This window comes from Rhinopithecus roxellana, chromosome 18 (genome assembly GCF_007565055.1).
Source record: "Rhinopithecus roxellana isolate Shanxi Qingling chromosome 18, ASM756505v1, whole genome shotgun sequence".
Lineage (NCBI taxonomy): Eukaryota > Metazoa > Chordata > Mammalia > Primates > Cercopithecidae > Rhinopithecus > Rhinopithecus roxellana.
The window spans coordinates 53,749,916-53,764,652 of record NC_044566.1 but is presented as its reverse complement, the minus strand read 5'-3'; the positions used below and the strand labels follow the sequence as shown (position 1 = coordinate 53,764,652).

The following is a 14,737-nucleotide window of genomic DNA, read 5'->3' as shown; positions in this document are numbered from 1 at the left end:
TCTTCCTGTTATTATAAGTCTATCATTTAATACTGCTCATGTCATTTTTCTTAAATTAATTCATCACTTTTTGGAGTCCTTTAAATGTCTTAATGTATCTTTGAAACAAACGGCTTGAGTATGAGATCATTCTTGAATTAATGTGTTCCCCATATTACTTTTAATTATTCAAGATTTCTTTATATATTTACCAGCCAAAAATTTTTATTTGGCCATATGTTTCCACATTTGTTGCATAATACCCACCCCACCCACCCCCATTTTGTAGTGAACACAGTGTTTTGAATCATTGCTGTTAATTTCTGTCAGATTACATTTTCTTGTCAATGCACACCTTGGCTGATGCTGGTAAAAGTGAACCTTAATGCTTTTGTGTGTAATTTGACCTTTTTCTTCCCCCTGTCATACTTCTACAGTCCTGGCTTGTCTTGATCTAGTCAGTAAATTTTAAAAAGAAAAAAAAAGAAAAAGAAAAAAAGATTGAATAGCTTTCTGAGGGCTGGCATTTATACAAACCCTGTAGAAACATCTAAAGCTAATATCCTGTCAGAAGCCAGACATGACTTTCTTTTAAACTTCCAGCCTACTTTATTTTGTCAATCAGAAAACTCTTAAATGGTTTGCAAAGATACAATCTACAAAGTCCGTGAAATAGAGAGTCTGTGTGGAAATCCCTGTGTTAAACGACTAAGCATAATTAAAGAAAATGAGTAAGAAAATTGGAGCTCTGACATCATTTGTTTAACTAACAACTCTGCCTTTAGTTAAATATGAAGTTCAATTATGTTTGTAATTTTCATTAAAGAACAGTTAGCATTTACTTAATTTTATCTACATTATCCAGAGATAAATAATTAAACTTTCTTTTGGTCTTGAACTTTGCATATATGCTTGAAAAATAAAGCTTTTCTCTTTTAAACAAGCCCAGGTCAGCTTTAATACATATAAACTGACTCATTAGTTAAAACTGGAAGCCATTTTTTGATATTTTATTTCCCAACTAGTACAATTGCCATATTACTTGAAGAAATAAGACACTTGAATTCGTTTCTGCCTTCCTATTTATAAGCTCAGAGTGACGCTCAGCACCCATGATAGATCTAAGCAGTAGAATATTAAAAACGAACAAAACACATACACACACCCCACATGCACAGCCCCCCACTTATATAATCTTTTCTTAGTGTAGGCTATACCAAATGAAACTTTGCCATAATTTCATTTCATGTATTGATCATCTAAGTTGTTTCAGAATTTTGGAGATAAAATTCAGCCCTGTTTATTTCAAGTCATGATAATCCTTGGATAACTGACAAGTCTTCCATAATGCTTGGTATGCTCCGTGCCTTGTTGAAGACCATTGGTCTTGAAACTGTAAGACCTGACATTGCTTCCCAACTCTATTTCAAGTTGTACGACCTAAAATAAAATAGCTTTTAATAAAGTTTCCTAATGCACAAAATCAGAAAAAGTAATAATTATCATGTTACAGCATTCCTATGAAAGAGTTCTATAAAACATAAAGCAGAATGCAAATATTCTTATTTCTAATATCATAAATCTAATGTTAGATTTCATTTTAAGAAATTGAGTAATTTTTTTTCCTAACAAAGGATCACTTTCCCCACCATTTAAAAACTGTGTTTCCTTTTGTACTGTCTCTCCAGCTCTTTGCATATAAATTCACCTGCCCCAGGAGCCATTATGCCTACAAGCTCTCCCTCTACATATTCATTCTAGGACATGTTAGGATGTTTTGTTTTCATGCATTAAAAATTTGTGCAGCTCGGCCGGGCGCAGTGGCTCAAGCCTGTAATCCCAGCACTTTGGGAGGCCGAGACGGGCGGATCACGGGGTCAGGAGATCGAGACCATCCTGGCGAACATGGTGAAACCCCGTCACTACTAAAAAAATACAAAAAACTAGCCGGGCGAGGTGGCGGGCGCCTGTAATCCCAGCTACTCGGGAGGCTGAGGCAGGAGAATGGCGTGAACCCGGGAGGTGGAGCTTGCAGTGAGCGGAGATCCGGCCACTGCACTCCAGCCTGGGCGACAGAGCGAGACTCCGTCTCAAAAAAAAAAAAAAAAAAAAAAAAAAAAAAAAAAAAAATTTGTGCAGCTCATATTTGTGCTGGGTTCAGCACTATATATTGGGAATGCAAAGATAATAGCATAGAATCTCTGCTGTCAAAGACCACAGGGGATGGGAAAGAGAGCCCTTTAACTTGTCACAGCAGAATGTGATGTGATAAAACAAGGTATGAACAGTATTGTGAAATTTAGAAGAGGGAATAACCAACTGTGCTTTATTTTAGGCTGGGAACTGGTTTTACTTATTAGCAAGTTTATGTAAACACATGTAAGTCTATGCTTTCCTCAATACTTTATAATGGTAACGACTGAAATCCATTGAGCAGTTACTATGCAATAGAGACTGTGTTTAGCACATTATATGTGTTCTCTCATTCAGTCCCTTGTAGACATATGAACCATTTTAGGCATTTTACTTGTTTTCATATACAAGATAAGTAAAACAATGTCATGGTGATAAGTTCATTGATTAATTATGATTTGGGAAATTACTTCTTTTCTAACCATGTAAAATGACAGAAGACCATAACTCAGGGGAAACAAGAGCTCTAGAGGGGGAAACAATATATATATATTTGAATATATATTGTTTAGTTTTATTATATATATATATATATATTTTAAACACTGCTTCTGGCACTTATTAGCTGGAGGCTTTCAATTTTATATTTGGCAAGTTTTAGAGCATTAGTTCCAAAATTATATGACAAAAAGAACTTTTTTTTTTTTTTTGGATGGAGTTTCACTCTTGCTGCCCAGGCTGGAGTGCAATGGCGCGATCTGGGCTCACTGCAACCTCCACCTCCGGGGTTCAAGCGATTCTCCTGTCTCATCCTCCCAAGTAGCCTGGATTACAGGCTCTTGCCACCATGCCTGGCTTCTCACATTTTATAATTATGCTCTTCCAATGCCGTCTATTCATATATTTTTAAAATTATATAGTTGTTACATATGTGAAGATTTTAAATGACTATGTATTTTATTTAATACATCAGCATCTACATCACTGAAAAAGTATCACTACAGTTATATGCTTGATTATTTATTTAACCTGGTCCGATACTCAGTGCCCTCATAGATGTACTGTAATACCCCACCCCTGGCCTCCATGCCTCCAAGTGTCTGTGGCTCTCTGGTTGGGAACCACGGTTCTGCGATCAATAGAGCTGACCCTCATGTAAAGAGTGAGTTCAGTCACTCATTGAGATTGATTCTACAGTCTCCCCACACCCCCTTTTTGTTCGAGACAGTATCTCACTCTGTTGCCCAGGTTTAAGTGCAGTGGAACTATCATAGCTCGCTGCATCCCCAAACTCCTGGGCTCAAGCAATGCTCCCACCTCAGCCTTCCAAGCACCTAGTAATAGAGGTATACACCACCATGCCCAGATAAGTGTTTCTTTGTTTTGTTTTGTTTCTTCATTTTTTTAGTTGGTTATTTTTTTTGCAGAGACAGGAGTCTCACTATGTTGCCCAGGCTGGTCTTGAATTCCTGGCCTCAAGTGGTCCTCCTTGGCCTCCCAAAATGTTGAGATTACAGGCATCAGTCACCACACACAGCTTCTTCTTTCTTTTAATATGCACATAGAAAGTTCCAACTGGGAAGGGTTTAAAGTTCGTGAAACACAACTCATTTTCTGGATGAGGAATCTGAGAAATAGAGCTTTGAAAACTTATCTCATTTAAACCTTATGTTTATAACTCTGTGATTTATATATCAATTTACAAAGATCTCTGAGGGTCAAGGAATTTACTTTCCCCAAGTCACCCAGCTAATAAGTGCCAGAGGCAGTATTTAAAAAATATATATATGTATATATATAATATAATGATCCTAAACAATATATATTCAAATATATATATTGTTTCCCCTTCTAGAGCTCTTCTTTTCCCTGAGTTATAGTCTTCTATCATTTTACATGGTTAGAAAAGAAGTAATATCCCAAATCATAATTAATCAGTGAACTTATCACCGTGACATTGTTTTACTTGTGTATGAAAACAACAAAGTAATTTCTTCCCTTCTTATGCTCTTCTCTTTTCTCTTTCTATTATATATTAAGCCTCGAATTTATTATATAGGTGAATAAAACTAAGCATTCTAAGAAAATAATTAAGACCAATTCAGCCCCTGCATTGTGTATCTGCATATTTGACAAATGCTTATTAAACACCTACTCTATGCCAGGAATGCTGCTAGGATCTAGGTAGTAGAGAAGAAGGCATACTAACCCTTGAAGTTAATCATGTAATTAGGTGATTGCATTCCCCTAGATTGTTACAATTAACAATATAGAATGCTATGTGCCCTCATAAAAGAGCAACTAGAGCCCATAGAAGGAGTATCTATGGAGTATCCAGTCTTGAGAGAGAAGGAAAGGCTTCTAAGATAGAGATTCTTAAACTCCGTGTATTAAGTTCCCTAGCTGTCAGAAATTACACTATCTTTCCTTGCTCTTTAAAGTATGTAGATATTAGTTAATGTGAAACATTTCCATTTTTGTTAAGGGAAAATATACAAGACCTAAAACGTCTTATTTTATACAAAGATCCCATTCTTTTTTGACTTTGTAATTTCTAGCCAGAGTAAATGGAGTTTTATGTACATTTATTGGGAGAAAACAACCTCAAATATAGAAGTATTTGAATACAAATACTTAGCAAAGGTATCTAGAGCCTGTAACAGTGTATGTAATTATTTACTTTGTACACTTGAAATGTCTGCCAACTTCTGATAGAAACTGAGTCCTTCTGATATTTCCATGGTACCAAAATATGGCCAGGAACTAGTAGATTAAATATTTGATCTCTGTAATCATTTCTGGTGGGCCCATGGCAGGTTAATGCTATATAATATTTAATAGAGAATAAACACATTTTTAAAGGAATGTAGAACTTAACATTAAAGGTTAAAAACCTAGTATTTATGGGTACAAAGAAAAGGCAAAAATGTGTATTCTGAATGAGCCAAATCCATTTCATATGATAGAATTCAGATGACATAGGCTGACTACAATATGAAACCCAAACATTCATTCTTATTTTTGAAATTCTACACACTGTCAATGTTGACATAAGGAGGTCACTGGCTAGCTGATATTTTTAGGTGAATGTGCCAAAATTCAAGATCCAGAATTAATGAAATGATAGTACACTGCAGATGATGACAGAGAAATGATAAAGCAGGCATGTGAGAGCTTCAGCTTTAGTGAGTCAAACATTTTTTAAAAAACTATCAGTGTGAAGCATGGGTCATCATCTTAAGGCAAACAAAAAATTTCAAACACTTGGTAAAAATGTAGCACTTCGTTTCTGACACTGAGTAGTGGATAAGAAAAAAAGGTGCAAAATAAAACTTGAGTCATGAAAAACTTTCTGAAAGTTTCTCCATCTACAAAATAAAAACATTTAATCATTCAAATGAAGATTACCAAAAGATTCACTTCATTTACTTATTTATTTAGAGATAGAGTCTCACTCTGTCACCCAGGCTGGAGTGCAGTGGCACAATCTTGGCTCACTGCAGCCTCCACCTCCCCAGTTCAAGCGATTCTCCTGCCTCAGCCTCCCAAATAGCTGGGATTACAGGTGTGCACCACCATACCCAGCTAATTTTTGTATTTTTAGTAGAAACGGGGTTTCACCATGTTGGCCAGGCTGGTCTCAAACTCCTGACCTCAAGTGATCTGCCTGCCTCGGCCTCCCAAAGTGCTGGGACTATAGGCATGAGCCACCACTCCCAACCCCAAAGATTCACTTTAACCAACACATTTGTATAGTACCAAAGGATAGCTTTTGGACCTCATGATATCTTGATGTGAACTCATAGCACTTCTTATCATGTGGTTTGGGTATGTTTACATTACTTTGATGTATTTCTTTTTCAAGCTTCTGTGAAAATTAGTCTGTATTACTATGTCTGTTTTAGAGTAAAACAAACAGACTATAGAAATATAAGAAAGCTGTCCAAGTTCAAATATATCAATGACAGACTCTGCTGTATTCAGTGCCACTTGTTGGCCAGTCTGAGGGCACCATAGTGGCCTGAAAATGCACTGGAATCTGGAATATCTTCTGAGTTGTTTTTGAATGTGACAAATTTCTTAAAGGCAAGGAACAATCAATGCCTTCATCCATGTACTCTATTTTCTTTTCCTTTCTTGTTCTATTATAGCAGATTTTAGAAGATACTTTGTTCTATCATTATTTAGCAGAGTCTGTTTATTTTTTTATCCTCTGTAGAATATAATTGAGAGAAGGGACAACATGTACATTCTCTTTCGAATGAAGCTACAACTACTTTATGTCTGAGAACAGAAATCAGTTTTGCCTATGCTGTAGCACAGTCAAAACCTAAAAATAAAAACTGCAGTTACAAATTGCAGTACTCATTACAGTATAGTCACATGGACTAATAAAGAATGCATCCACTTTACTCTTTCTTTCAAAATAAAGGGTAATTAAATCGATCTGGAAGTATAAAAGTAACACATGTTCATTGTCAAAAACAAATACAAGATGTTAATAATGGTGGAAAATGAGAGGGAGTGAAGGGATATATGGGAACCATATGCACTGTCCATTTGTTGCTCTCTGAATCTAAAACTGCTAAAAAGAAAAAAAACAACAGAGGTCTATTCCCTTAATTTCAAAAAGTCATTTGCAACCTTACCCCTTGGGAGTAGCCATTGTTAACATTTGAGAGGACAACCCTGCAGTCATCTCTCTTCTTTGAGAGTTGACTATTTCTATAATGTAGCCCTTATACTTTGTCTCTCAGTGAACACCTTCGCAAAGACAGCTGCAGTTCCAGTCCAGTGTGTTAATGGGATTTGACATGTGTACTTTTATATTATGATATACATACATTATACTCTGTATACATACTAATATACTATATACATTATATACTTTTTCATACTTGTGAAGATTTATTAATATGCATATTGGACATATATTATAAAATTATGCATACTTTTATAATTGTGTATGTATATAATCATATATATATAATTTCTGTGAAAATACTGGATCTTAAAAAAGAATTCTCAAAATATTTATTTCTAACTTCGTTTTTTTCTGATTCTACTGCAATGGCCATCTCTCTACCTTAGCAATACTTTGTATCACTCTTTTTCATCTCAATTTAACCTTTTGTTTTCCTCTGGTGTAAGTGATGCTCCCACTCCCAGCTACCCTGCGCAGTCTTCTCTTAGGCAGTAGTGTGTAGTGGTTATGAGCCTGGGCGGGCTCTGACATGGAGTTTCTGGGTTGAAATCCTCAGCATCGCCACCTACCAACCTAACTTTCAACTGTTCACTTAACACCGTGTGCCTCAGAGGTAAAGTGAGTCATAATAATTCTTACCTCAAAGGTTGTTGCAAGGATAAAACTAGCCAGTCATGTGAAGTGTTTAGAATAGAGCTTAGCAAATAATAAGAACTCTATGCCTACTAACTAATAATTTTGAAGGGTAGTCTACAAATGCCACTTTTAGGAATTTTGCACTTAAAGTGCTGTGCTTACTTAAAGCAGTCTGCATAGACACTTCCATTGTATTTATAATGTGAAGTTGGAAAGGAATGTTAACTGAAAAGTCTATCAGGGAAGCCTTTCTTTGTCTCTGTGATGACCCTTCTCCAGTTTTTCCCACAGCCTACATATTTCTGTTAGAAGTTAGGTCAACAGAAGACCTAAACTTGATACTGGGCCTATTTACTCTCTGTCAGATTGACTGTAGGAGTGAATTCCAGAGCGAAGGGCACAGCCCAGACACTCGCTTTTCTTTTTTATTCCTAATTCAAACTTACTGGCACTGGCAAGAAGTCCTGGCTTGTTTCATCAAACCTGCGTGGGTCATAAGGTATAGGAAGAATCAAAACTCAGGTGCTTGAGCTTTAAATCTTTAAAAAGCTTATTAAATTAAAATCCCATACATGGACCACTTCTGAATAACTTATTTGAAAAGAAAACCCTGGCCAGTGTAGGTTAGAAGTATAGAATGAATATTATGAATAATCAATGCTGTGTTAGTCAGCTCAGGCTGCTGTAACAAAATGCCACAGACTGGGGTGGCTTAAACCACAGACATTTCTTTCTCACAGTTATGGAGGCTGGAGAATCCAAGACCGAGGTGCCAGTAGATTTGCTTCCTGGTGAGGGGCCTCTTTCTGGCTTGGAAATGGCTACCTTCTCTCTGAGTCTTCATAAGACGTTTCCTTGGTGCATACTCATGGAGAGAAAAATACCTCTGTCTTCCTCTTCTTATAAGGACACTAATCCCATCCTGAAGGCCCCACCCTCATGACCTCACCAAAGTACCTCCCAAAGGCTGCATCTCCTAATACCACTGCCTTGGGGATTAGGGCTTCAACATATAATACAGGACGAACACAAACATTCAGCCCATAACAAACCCTAAAGGATGAGAATAGATGGACACATATCAGGAAACAACATACGCTGGGCCTTTCAGAGGGTGGAGGGTGGGCAGAGGGAGAAGATCAGGAAAAATAACCAATGGGTACTAGGCTTAACATCTGTCCAGCAAGGCATCATGGCACACATTTATCTATGTAGCAAACCTGCACTTGTACCCCTAAACTTAAAAAAAAATAAAAGTTAACAAAACCCTAATAAATCAAACTTTATGTAATATTTCATACTAATGCCACGGAGTCCATGACCTGATGACTGCCAAAATCTAGGTGATACTAGAGCACATTTCCATAAGTTAATGAAAACAAACTCACTGAAACTAATTGAATATTTGACTGGAATTTTCAGTGATACTTGGTATATTATTTGTACTCAAGTCTTATGATAATTTCTACACTGAAATTTTGTATTTGGTAAAAACCTTAGTTCATAATAATAGGTGTAATTCTTGCTCTTACTAAACCTCATCTTAAAAATAAATCAGCATTCTCAGCAAACTAACACAGGAACAGAAAACCAAAGACTGCACGTTCTCACTCATAAGTGGGAGTTGGACAGTGAGAACACATGGACACAGGGAGGGGAACATCACACACTGGGGCCTGTTGGGGGCTGGGGGGCAAGGGGAGGGAAATCATTAGGACAAATACCTAATGCATGCAGGGCTTAAAACCTAATGACGGGTTGATGGGTGCAGCAAACCACCATGGCACATGTATACCTGTGTAACAAACGTATACATTCTACGCATGTATCCCAGAACTTAAAGTAAAATTAAAAAAAAAAAAGAATATTAAAAAACAAACAAACAAGTACTCATTTGGGCAGGTCACATACTGAAATTGGAGTTAGCACGGCCCCTGTGCAAGGATGACGAGCAAATCTGTGAAGCGTTCATATTTTTGATGTCTGAGTGATGGTGAGGATGCCCCTAGCTACCAAGATTGCTGATACACGAGTAAAAAAAATAAAAAGTAAAAACCAGCGTAGACATTTCTCTCCATGTCACTTGTCTCCATTTAAAGCAAAACTTCTTTTTTTTTTTTTTTTTTTGAGACGGAGTCTCGCTCTGTCGCCCAGAGCTGGAGTGCAGTGGCTGGATCTCAGCTCACTGCAAGCTCTGCCTCCCGAGTTTATGCCATTCTCCTGCCTCAGCCTCCTGAGTAGCTGGGACTACAGGCGCCCGCCACCTCGCCCGGCTAGTTTTTTGTATTTTTTAGTAGAGACGGGGTTTCACCGTGTTAGCCGGGATGGTCTCGATCTCCTGACCTCGTGATTCGCCCGTCTCGGCCTCCCAAAGTGCTGGGATTACAGGCTTGAGCCACCGCGCCCGGCCAGCAAAACTTCTTGAAATAAATGCCTATACTTGGTGTCACCTGTTCCTGTCCTCACACATCTCTTAAACCTACTTGTTCAGGCTTTATTCACCCTCTACTTCACTGGAACAGTTCTGGTGAAAATAACCAACTTCTGGTGACATGTATTTGCTAAATCTGATGGTGACATGTATTTGCTAAATCCCCTCTCAGTTCTTCACTCATGTGACATGTTAGCAGCTTTTGAAACAACTGATCCTTCCCCTTTCCTTGATACGCTTTTTGTAACCAGCCTCCGGGGCCCACACTCCTCTGGTTGTCCTCATTGCTAGGACTTTTTCTCAGCCTCATTCGCTCGGTTTTCTTTATCTCCCTGACTTCTGAGTGCCCCATGGTGAATCCCTAGATCCATTCTCTTATTTATCTGTTATCCTCCCCTGTGTGATTTTATTCTGACTCGTGGCTCTACATACCATCAACATGTTCAGTTTAGATTTCCATTCGGACCTCTCCACTGACATCTGTGATTCTATACCCAAATGGCTAATTTGACATCTCAGCTTGGATATTTAAAAAGAACCTCAATTTTAATATGTTCAAAGTGGAACTGTGGATTTCCACTTCTAAATCTGATTCTCCTACCATCTTCCTCACCTCTATACACAGCAATTTCATCTTTCCAGTTGGTTAAGATAACAAAACTTGGAGTCATCCTTGATTCTTGTTTCTTGCACATACCACACCTGGTCCATCAGAAAACTCACATGGCTCAACCTTTATATTCTGTCATGCAGCCCTGTCATTCCACCCCCACTGCCACTGCCTGGTCCAAGCTTCCCTGATCACTTGCCTGTATGGTTGCAAAATCTCCGGATCAGGCTCTTTACTTCAACTCTTGGACTTTGTGTCTCTTTATCTTACAGCAGCCACAGCTTATGTTCTTAAAGTATGTCAGATTATGGAACCCTTCCCCCCATCTCCAAAGCCTTCTTATGATTTCATATTGAGAGACTGAATATGGGAGACACATTCAGTCTCATATGCCAGACCACACATTAAAATACAACTCTGCAGCACAGCCTACAGCAACCGGAAAGCCAGACAACTTTTTTGGCAATCAGTCCCCAGTGGTCAGGATCTGATGATGGCTTTCCTAATTTTTGTCTCCACTTCAAATTTTGGAACAACCAGACAGAGCCAAATATGCACCTCTAACCATAGGATACCCCACTTCTACTTAATCCATTAGAGCTTCCCCATGCCAACAACCTCCAATGAGGGCACACCTGAAGCCTTCCCTTTTTTCCACTATTAGGCATTCCTGCTTCTCTGCCTGCCTTTGAGTCTTTATCAAAACACAGGTGACAGTGGCTGATTCCATTGCTGAAGCAAGCTCTGAATAAACAGCATTTGCTTGTTCTCTTCCCATCTGGTCTTTGTTTATTTCCATATCTTACTCTGAGTAAAAACCAAAGATCTTCCAATAGTCCCGAAGGGCTCATGTGACCTGCCCGCCACCCACCCCTTCACTACCTCTCTAGCCTTATATGTTAGGCTCTCCTCCTTGCCCAATTTGCTTCAAGCACAGTGGCCTCCTGGCTGTTCCTTGTACACACTTGGCACAACCTGCCCCGAGGTCTTTTTCATTTGTCCATCCATTTACCTGGAATTATCTTAAGTTGTTCATATAGGACATTTTATTACTACCTTCCAATCTCAGCTCCAATGAGATTCTAATTCTACCAGAGACTTTTTTTTGGTGACTTTCCTGTGTATCTTAGACCCCTCTACTCACACCATATCCAACCATAGCCTTCCCTGTCACCCTCAGCATATTTTATTTTATTCATGTAATTTGTTGCCCCTAATATACTATTTTCTTCCTCCTCCCCACCCCTCAACTATAATAAAAACCCCATGAGGCCAAGGATTTTGTTACTTCTGTATCCCCTGCACAGTGTCTGACAAGTCAATGTCACTCAATCAATATTTGATAAATAAATAATTAGCTACAAAATCTTATATTCACAGATTTCTTAAAATGGGAGCATTTTAAAAATTAGTAGATCAGTCACAACCTCGGGAGAAAACAAATGGCACACACAAAGTGAGTAATTTAAAAAGAATTGAATCACATGATTCTTTTAGAAAGGAGAGGGCAAAGATCCGTTAACACCTAGGCATGGTAAAGTGCTTTGAGACTAATGAGAGCAGCCCTATCACTACATCTAGGCACAGGACAGGAGAGGCTAGCCGAGCCCAGAGAACAAGCTAGGCCCTCCACAGGCACTATAACCTTTTGTGGAGGATGTGCAGCCAGCTCTGGAAACCCTGAGGGAAACCAAGGGAATAAATACCTGGCCCACTCTGCTTTTACCCTCCAAGTTCCTTCCTGTATTCCGCATTGACTGACCCAACCAGGAGCCAGAATGTAAGGGAAACATTAGGTGTGGTTCTCATTTGTCAGCTCCTGGGGCACAGCACAGGGTGAAGCAGGGTAGAGCATGGAACTCCAAGGCTGTATCTACTGTTCCAGCAATCTTTCATAATCATTAAAAGTCATAAAGTTAACTGTTTTAAAAATAATCATGAAGTGTTTTCTGTGTGGGTGTGAGACTCTCAGTGATACGGATTCCCAGTCAAATGCCAGAGCATCTGTTTGGGGTTTACAGCATCAAACCATTGCACTAAATGGTTGTTATTATTTTACATGATAACTGCATTTTTTAAAACAAATTAATCATGCCATTTTTATTATTTAGCATGCCCTTTGACTGTGTTAAAAAAAGAATAAATGGTAATGTTGTATATGTTATTCTGCCAGGAGTAAAAGGGAGCCACAGAAATATTCCTTATAGCTGATAAACGGATTTATCAATTCTAAGGGAACAGCTGTTTTTTAAAATGTTGAACAATGCATTATTGTAATTTTAATCATGAATTGTTCAAAAAGAACACACTGTGGATGAAAAGAACAAGAGAACAGACATTTCAAGATCTGAGCTCTAATCCTGACTTCGCTAGCTATTGGCAAATAAGTTCAACTGCATGAACCTCAGTTTCCTCATCTGCAAAGTGGGAGATGGGATAAGATGATGTTTGAGGTCATTTCTAACTGTCAAATTGTACTCCACTGGAAGCTGTTAATGTGTGCCAAGAGAACAAAGTTAGATAAAAACTGTGTCAGCATGACTTATTAATTTAGAAGAAAGCAATGACTGGCGATAAAAGCCATGTTGGGTTTTGTTTTTAGATTTCAGAATTCACTGGCCCAGATCCTATACCCTTTATACCCACTTCTTTTCTCCTCTCCTTCCTCCCTTTCCTCTCACTATGTTATTCTAAAGAATATTCAAGGGGGGAAAAATCAATCATTAGAGAAATTTTAATTCTGTATGGTTGTTTCAGAGGTAAGAAGCTCAGACAAAAATAATGCCTGCAATTGTGTTTTCTCTTTAGAATCAACTGTATTTATTCCCCAGTCCAAATACTCCATTGAAGAAGATGTTGGTGAGCTGTTCATTCCCATCCGGAGGAGTGGAGATGTGAGCCAGGAGTTAATGGTGGTCTGTTATACCCAACAAGGTAGCTCGATTTGCCAAAAAACTAAGATAACTCCCAAAAGATATAAATAAGCCTTTTTGACATATTGGAACCATAACATTTTGCCATGAAGGGTATACTTTATTAATTTTCCATAGATACAGAAAAGGATTTATTTAGAAGTCTTTCTTCAGGATTTCTCCTTTGAGGAGTCCTCTTTCTGATTTCATTTGGTCACTTACTGCAATACTCAAGGCTTTTTGGATTATAAGAAACTAAAGCCCACCCAAGCCTGCTCAAGTAGAAATGGGTTACTATTAAAAAAAAAAGAAGAGGCAAAATGATGCATGCCCAAGGAAAAGAAACTAATTTAAAACCAGTTTGAAACTCATTTCAAAGAAATATCAAAATGTTTGTTTAGCTCATGAGCAAATATCCTATGGAAGGTGATTTTATATAATACAAAATTAAAATTAATACATAATATTCACTAATATACTAAACACCTTTCTAGAAAATAAGCAGATTTTCTAAAAATACAAAACCAATGGTTATATATACTGATATCAGAGTAGACCTTTGCTAAAATTTTCATTCATGGATATGTGATTTGAAAGGCAGTACAGAAGAGTGATTAAAAGCCGACTTCAGAGTCCGGGCTCGGTGGCTCATGCCTGTAATCCCAGCACTTTGGGAGGCCGAGTCAGGTGGGCCACAAGGTCTGGAGTTCACAACCAGTCTGATCGACATGGTGAAACCCCGCCTCTACTAAAAATACAAAAATTAACTGGGCATGGTGGCGCGCATGCGCCTGTAATCCCAACTACTCAGGAGGCTAAGGAAGAAGAATTGCTTGAACCTGGGAGGTGGAGGTTGCAGTGAGCGAAGATCACGCCATTGCATTCCAGCCTGAGCAACAGAGCGAAACTCCGTCTCAAAAAAAAAAAAAAGTCAACTTCAGGACCAGCCTTGGACTCTGGGTCCCAGACCAAGTGGTTCAACTTCTGAAAACCTCAGTTACCAAATGTGTAAAGCCGGGTAGAGTGGTTGAGAGGATTAAGAAGACAAGTATGTGAAGCACTTGGCACTTTGCCTGTGCATAGTAAGCGTTTGAATAGTGGGGGCTATTAATTTGTAACACTGTGATGATCTAAGACCATTGACAGGAAAGACAGGAGAGAACACTTGAAATGTAATATTCCTTATAGGTGTATAGGTTTGAGGTCACTCTCAAGTTAACTCATGATACTAGAACAGTATGTAGTTACTATTGCAATTCTAGGGGTGTTCATGTCTACAACTGACCATTAAAATGCTGTGTATGAAAATAATTGTGTCTGGAAATATCTTT

The 14,737-nt window shown here is 38.3% G+C and overlaps 1 protein-coding gene and 1 pseudogene across 1 annotated transcript in view; both read left to right on the top strand.

Moving 5' to 3' along the window:
• Positions 1-14,737, top strand: part of FREM2 (FRAS1 related extracellular matrix 2) — a 196,017-nt gene that overhangs the window by 84,753 nt on the left and 96,527 nt on the right. The window contains exon 5 of the mRNA XM_010360807.2: positions 13,303-13,428. Within this exon, the coding sequence (XP_010359109.2) occupies positions 13,303-13,428 (126 nt within the window). The remainder of the gene's footprint in view (positions 1-13,302; positions 13,429-14,737) is intronic.
• LOC115894631 lies at positions 9,268-9,432 on the top strand (annotated as a pseudogene).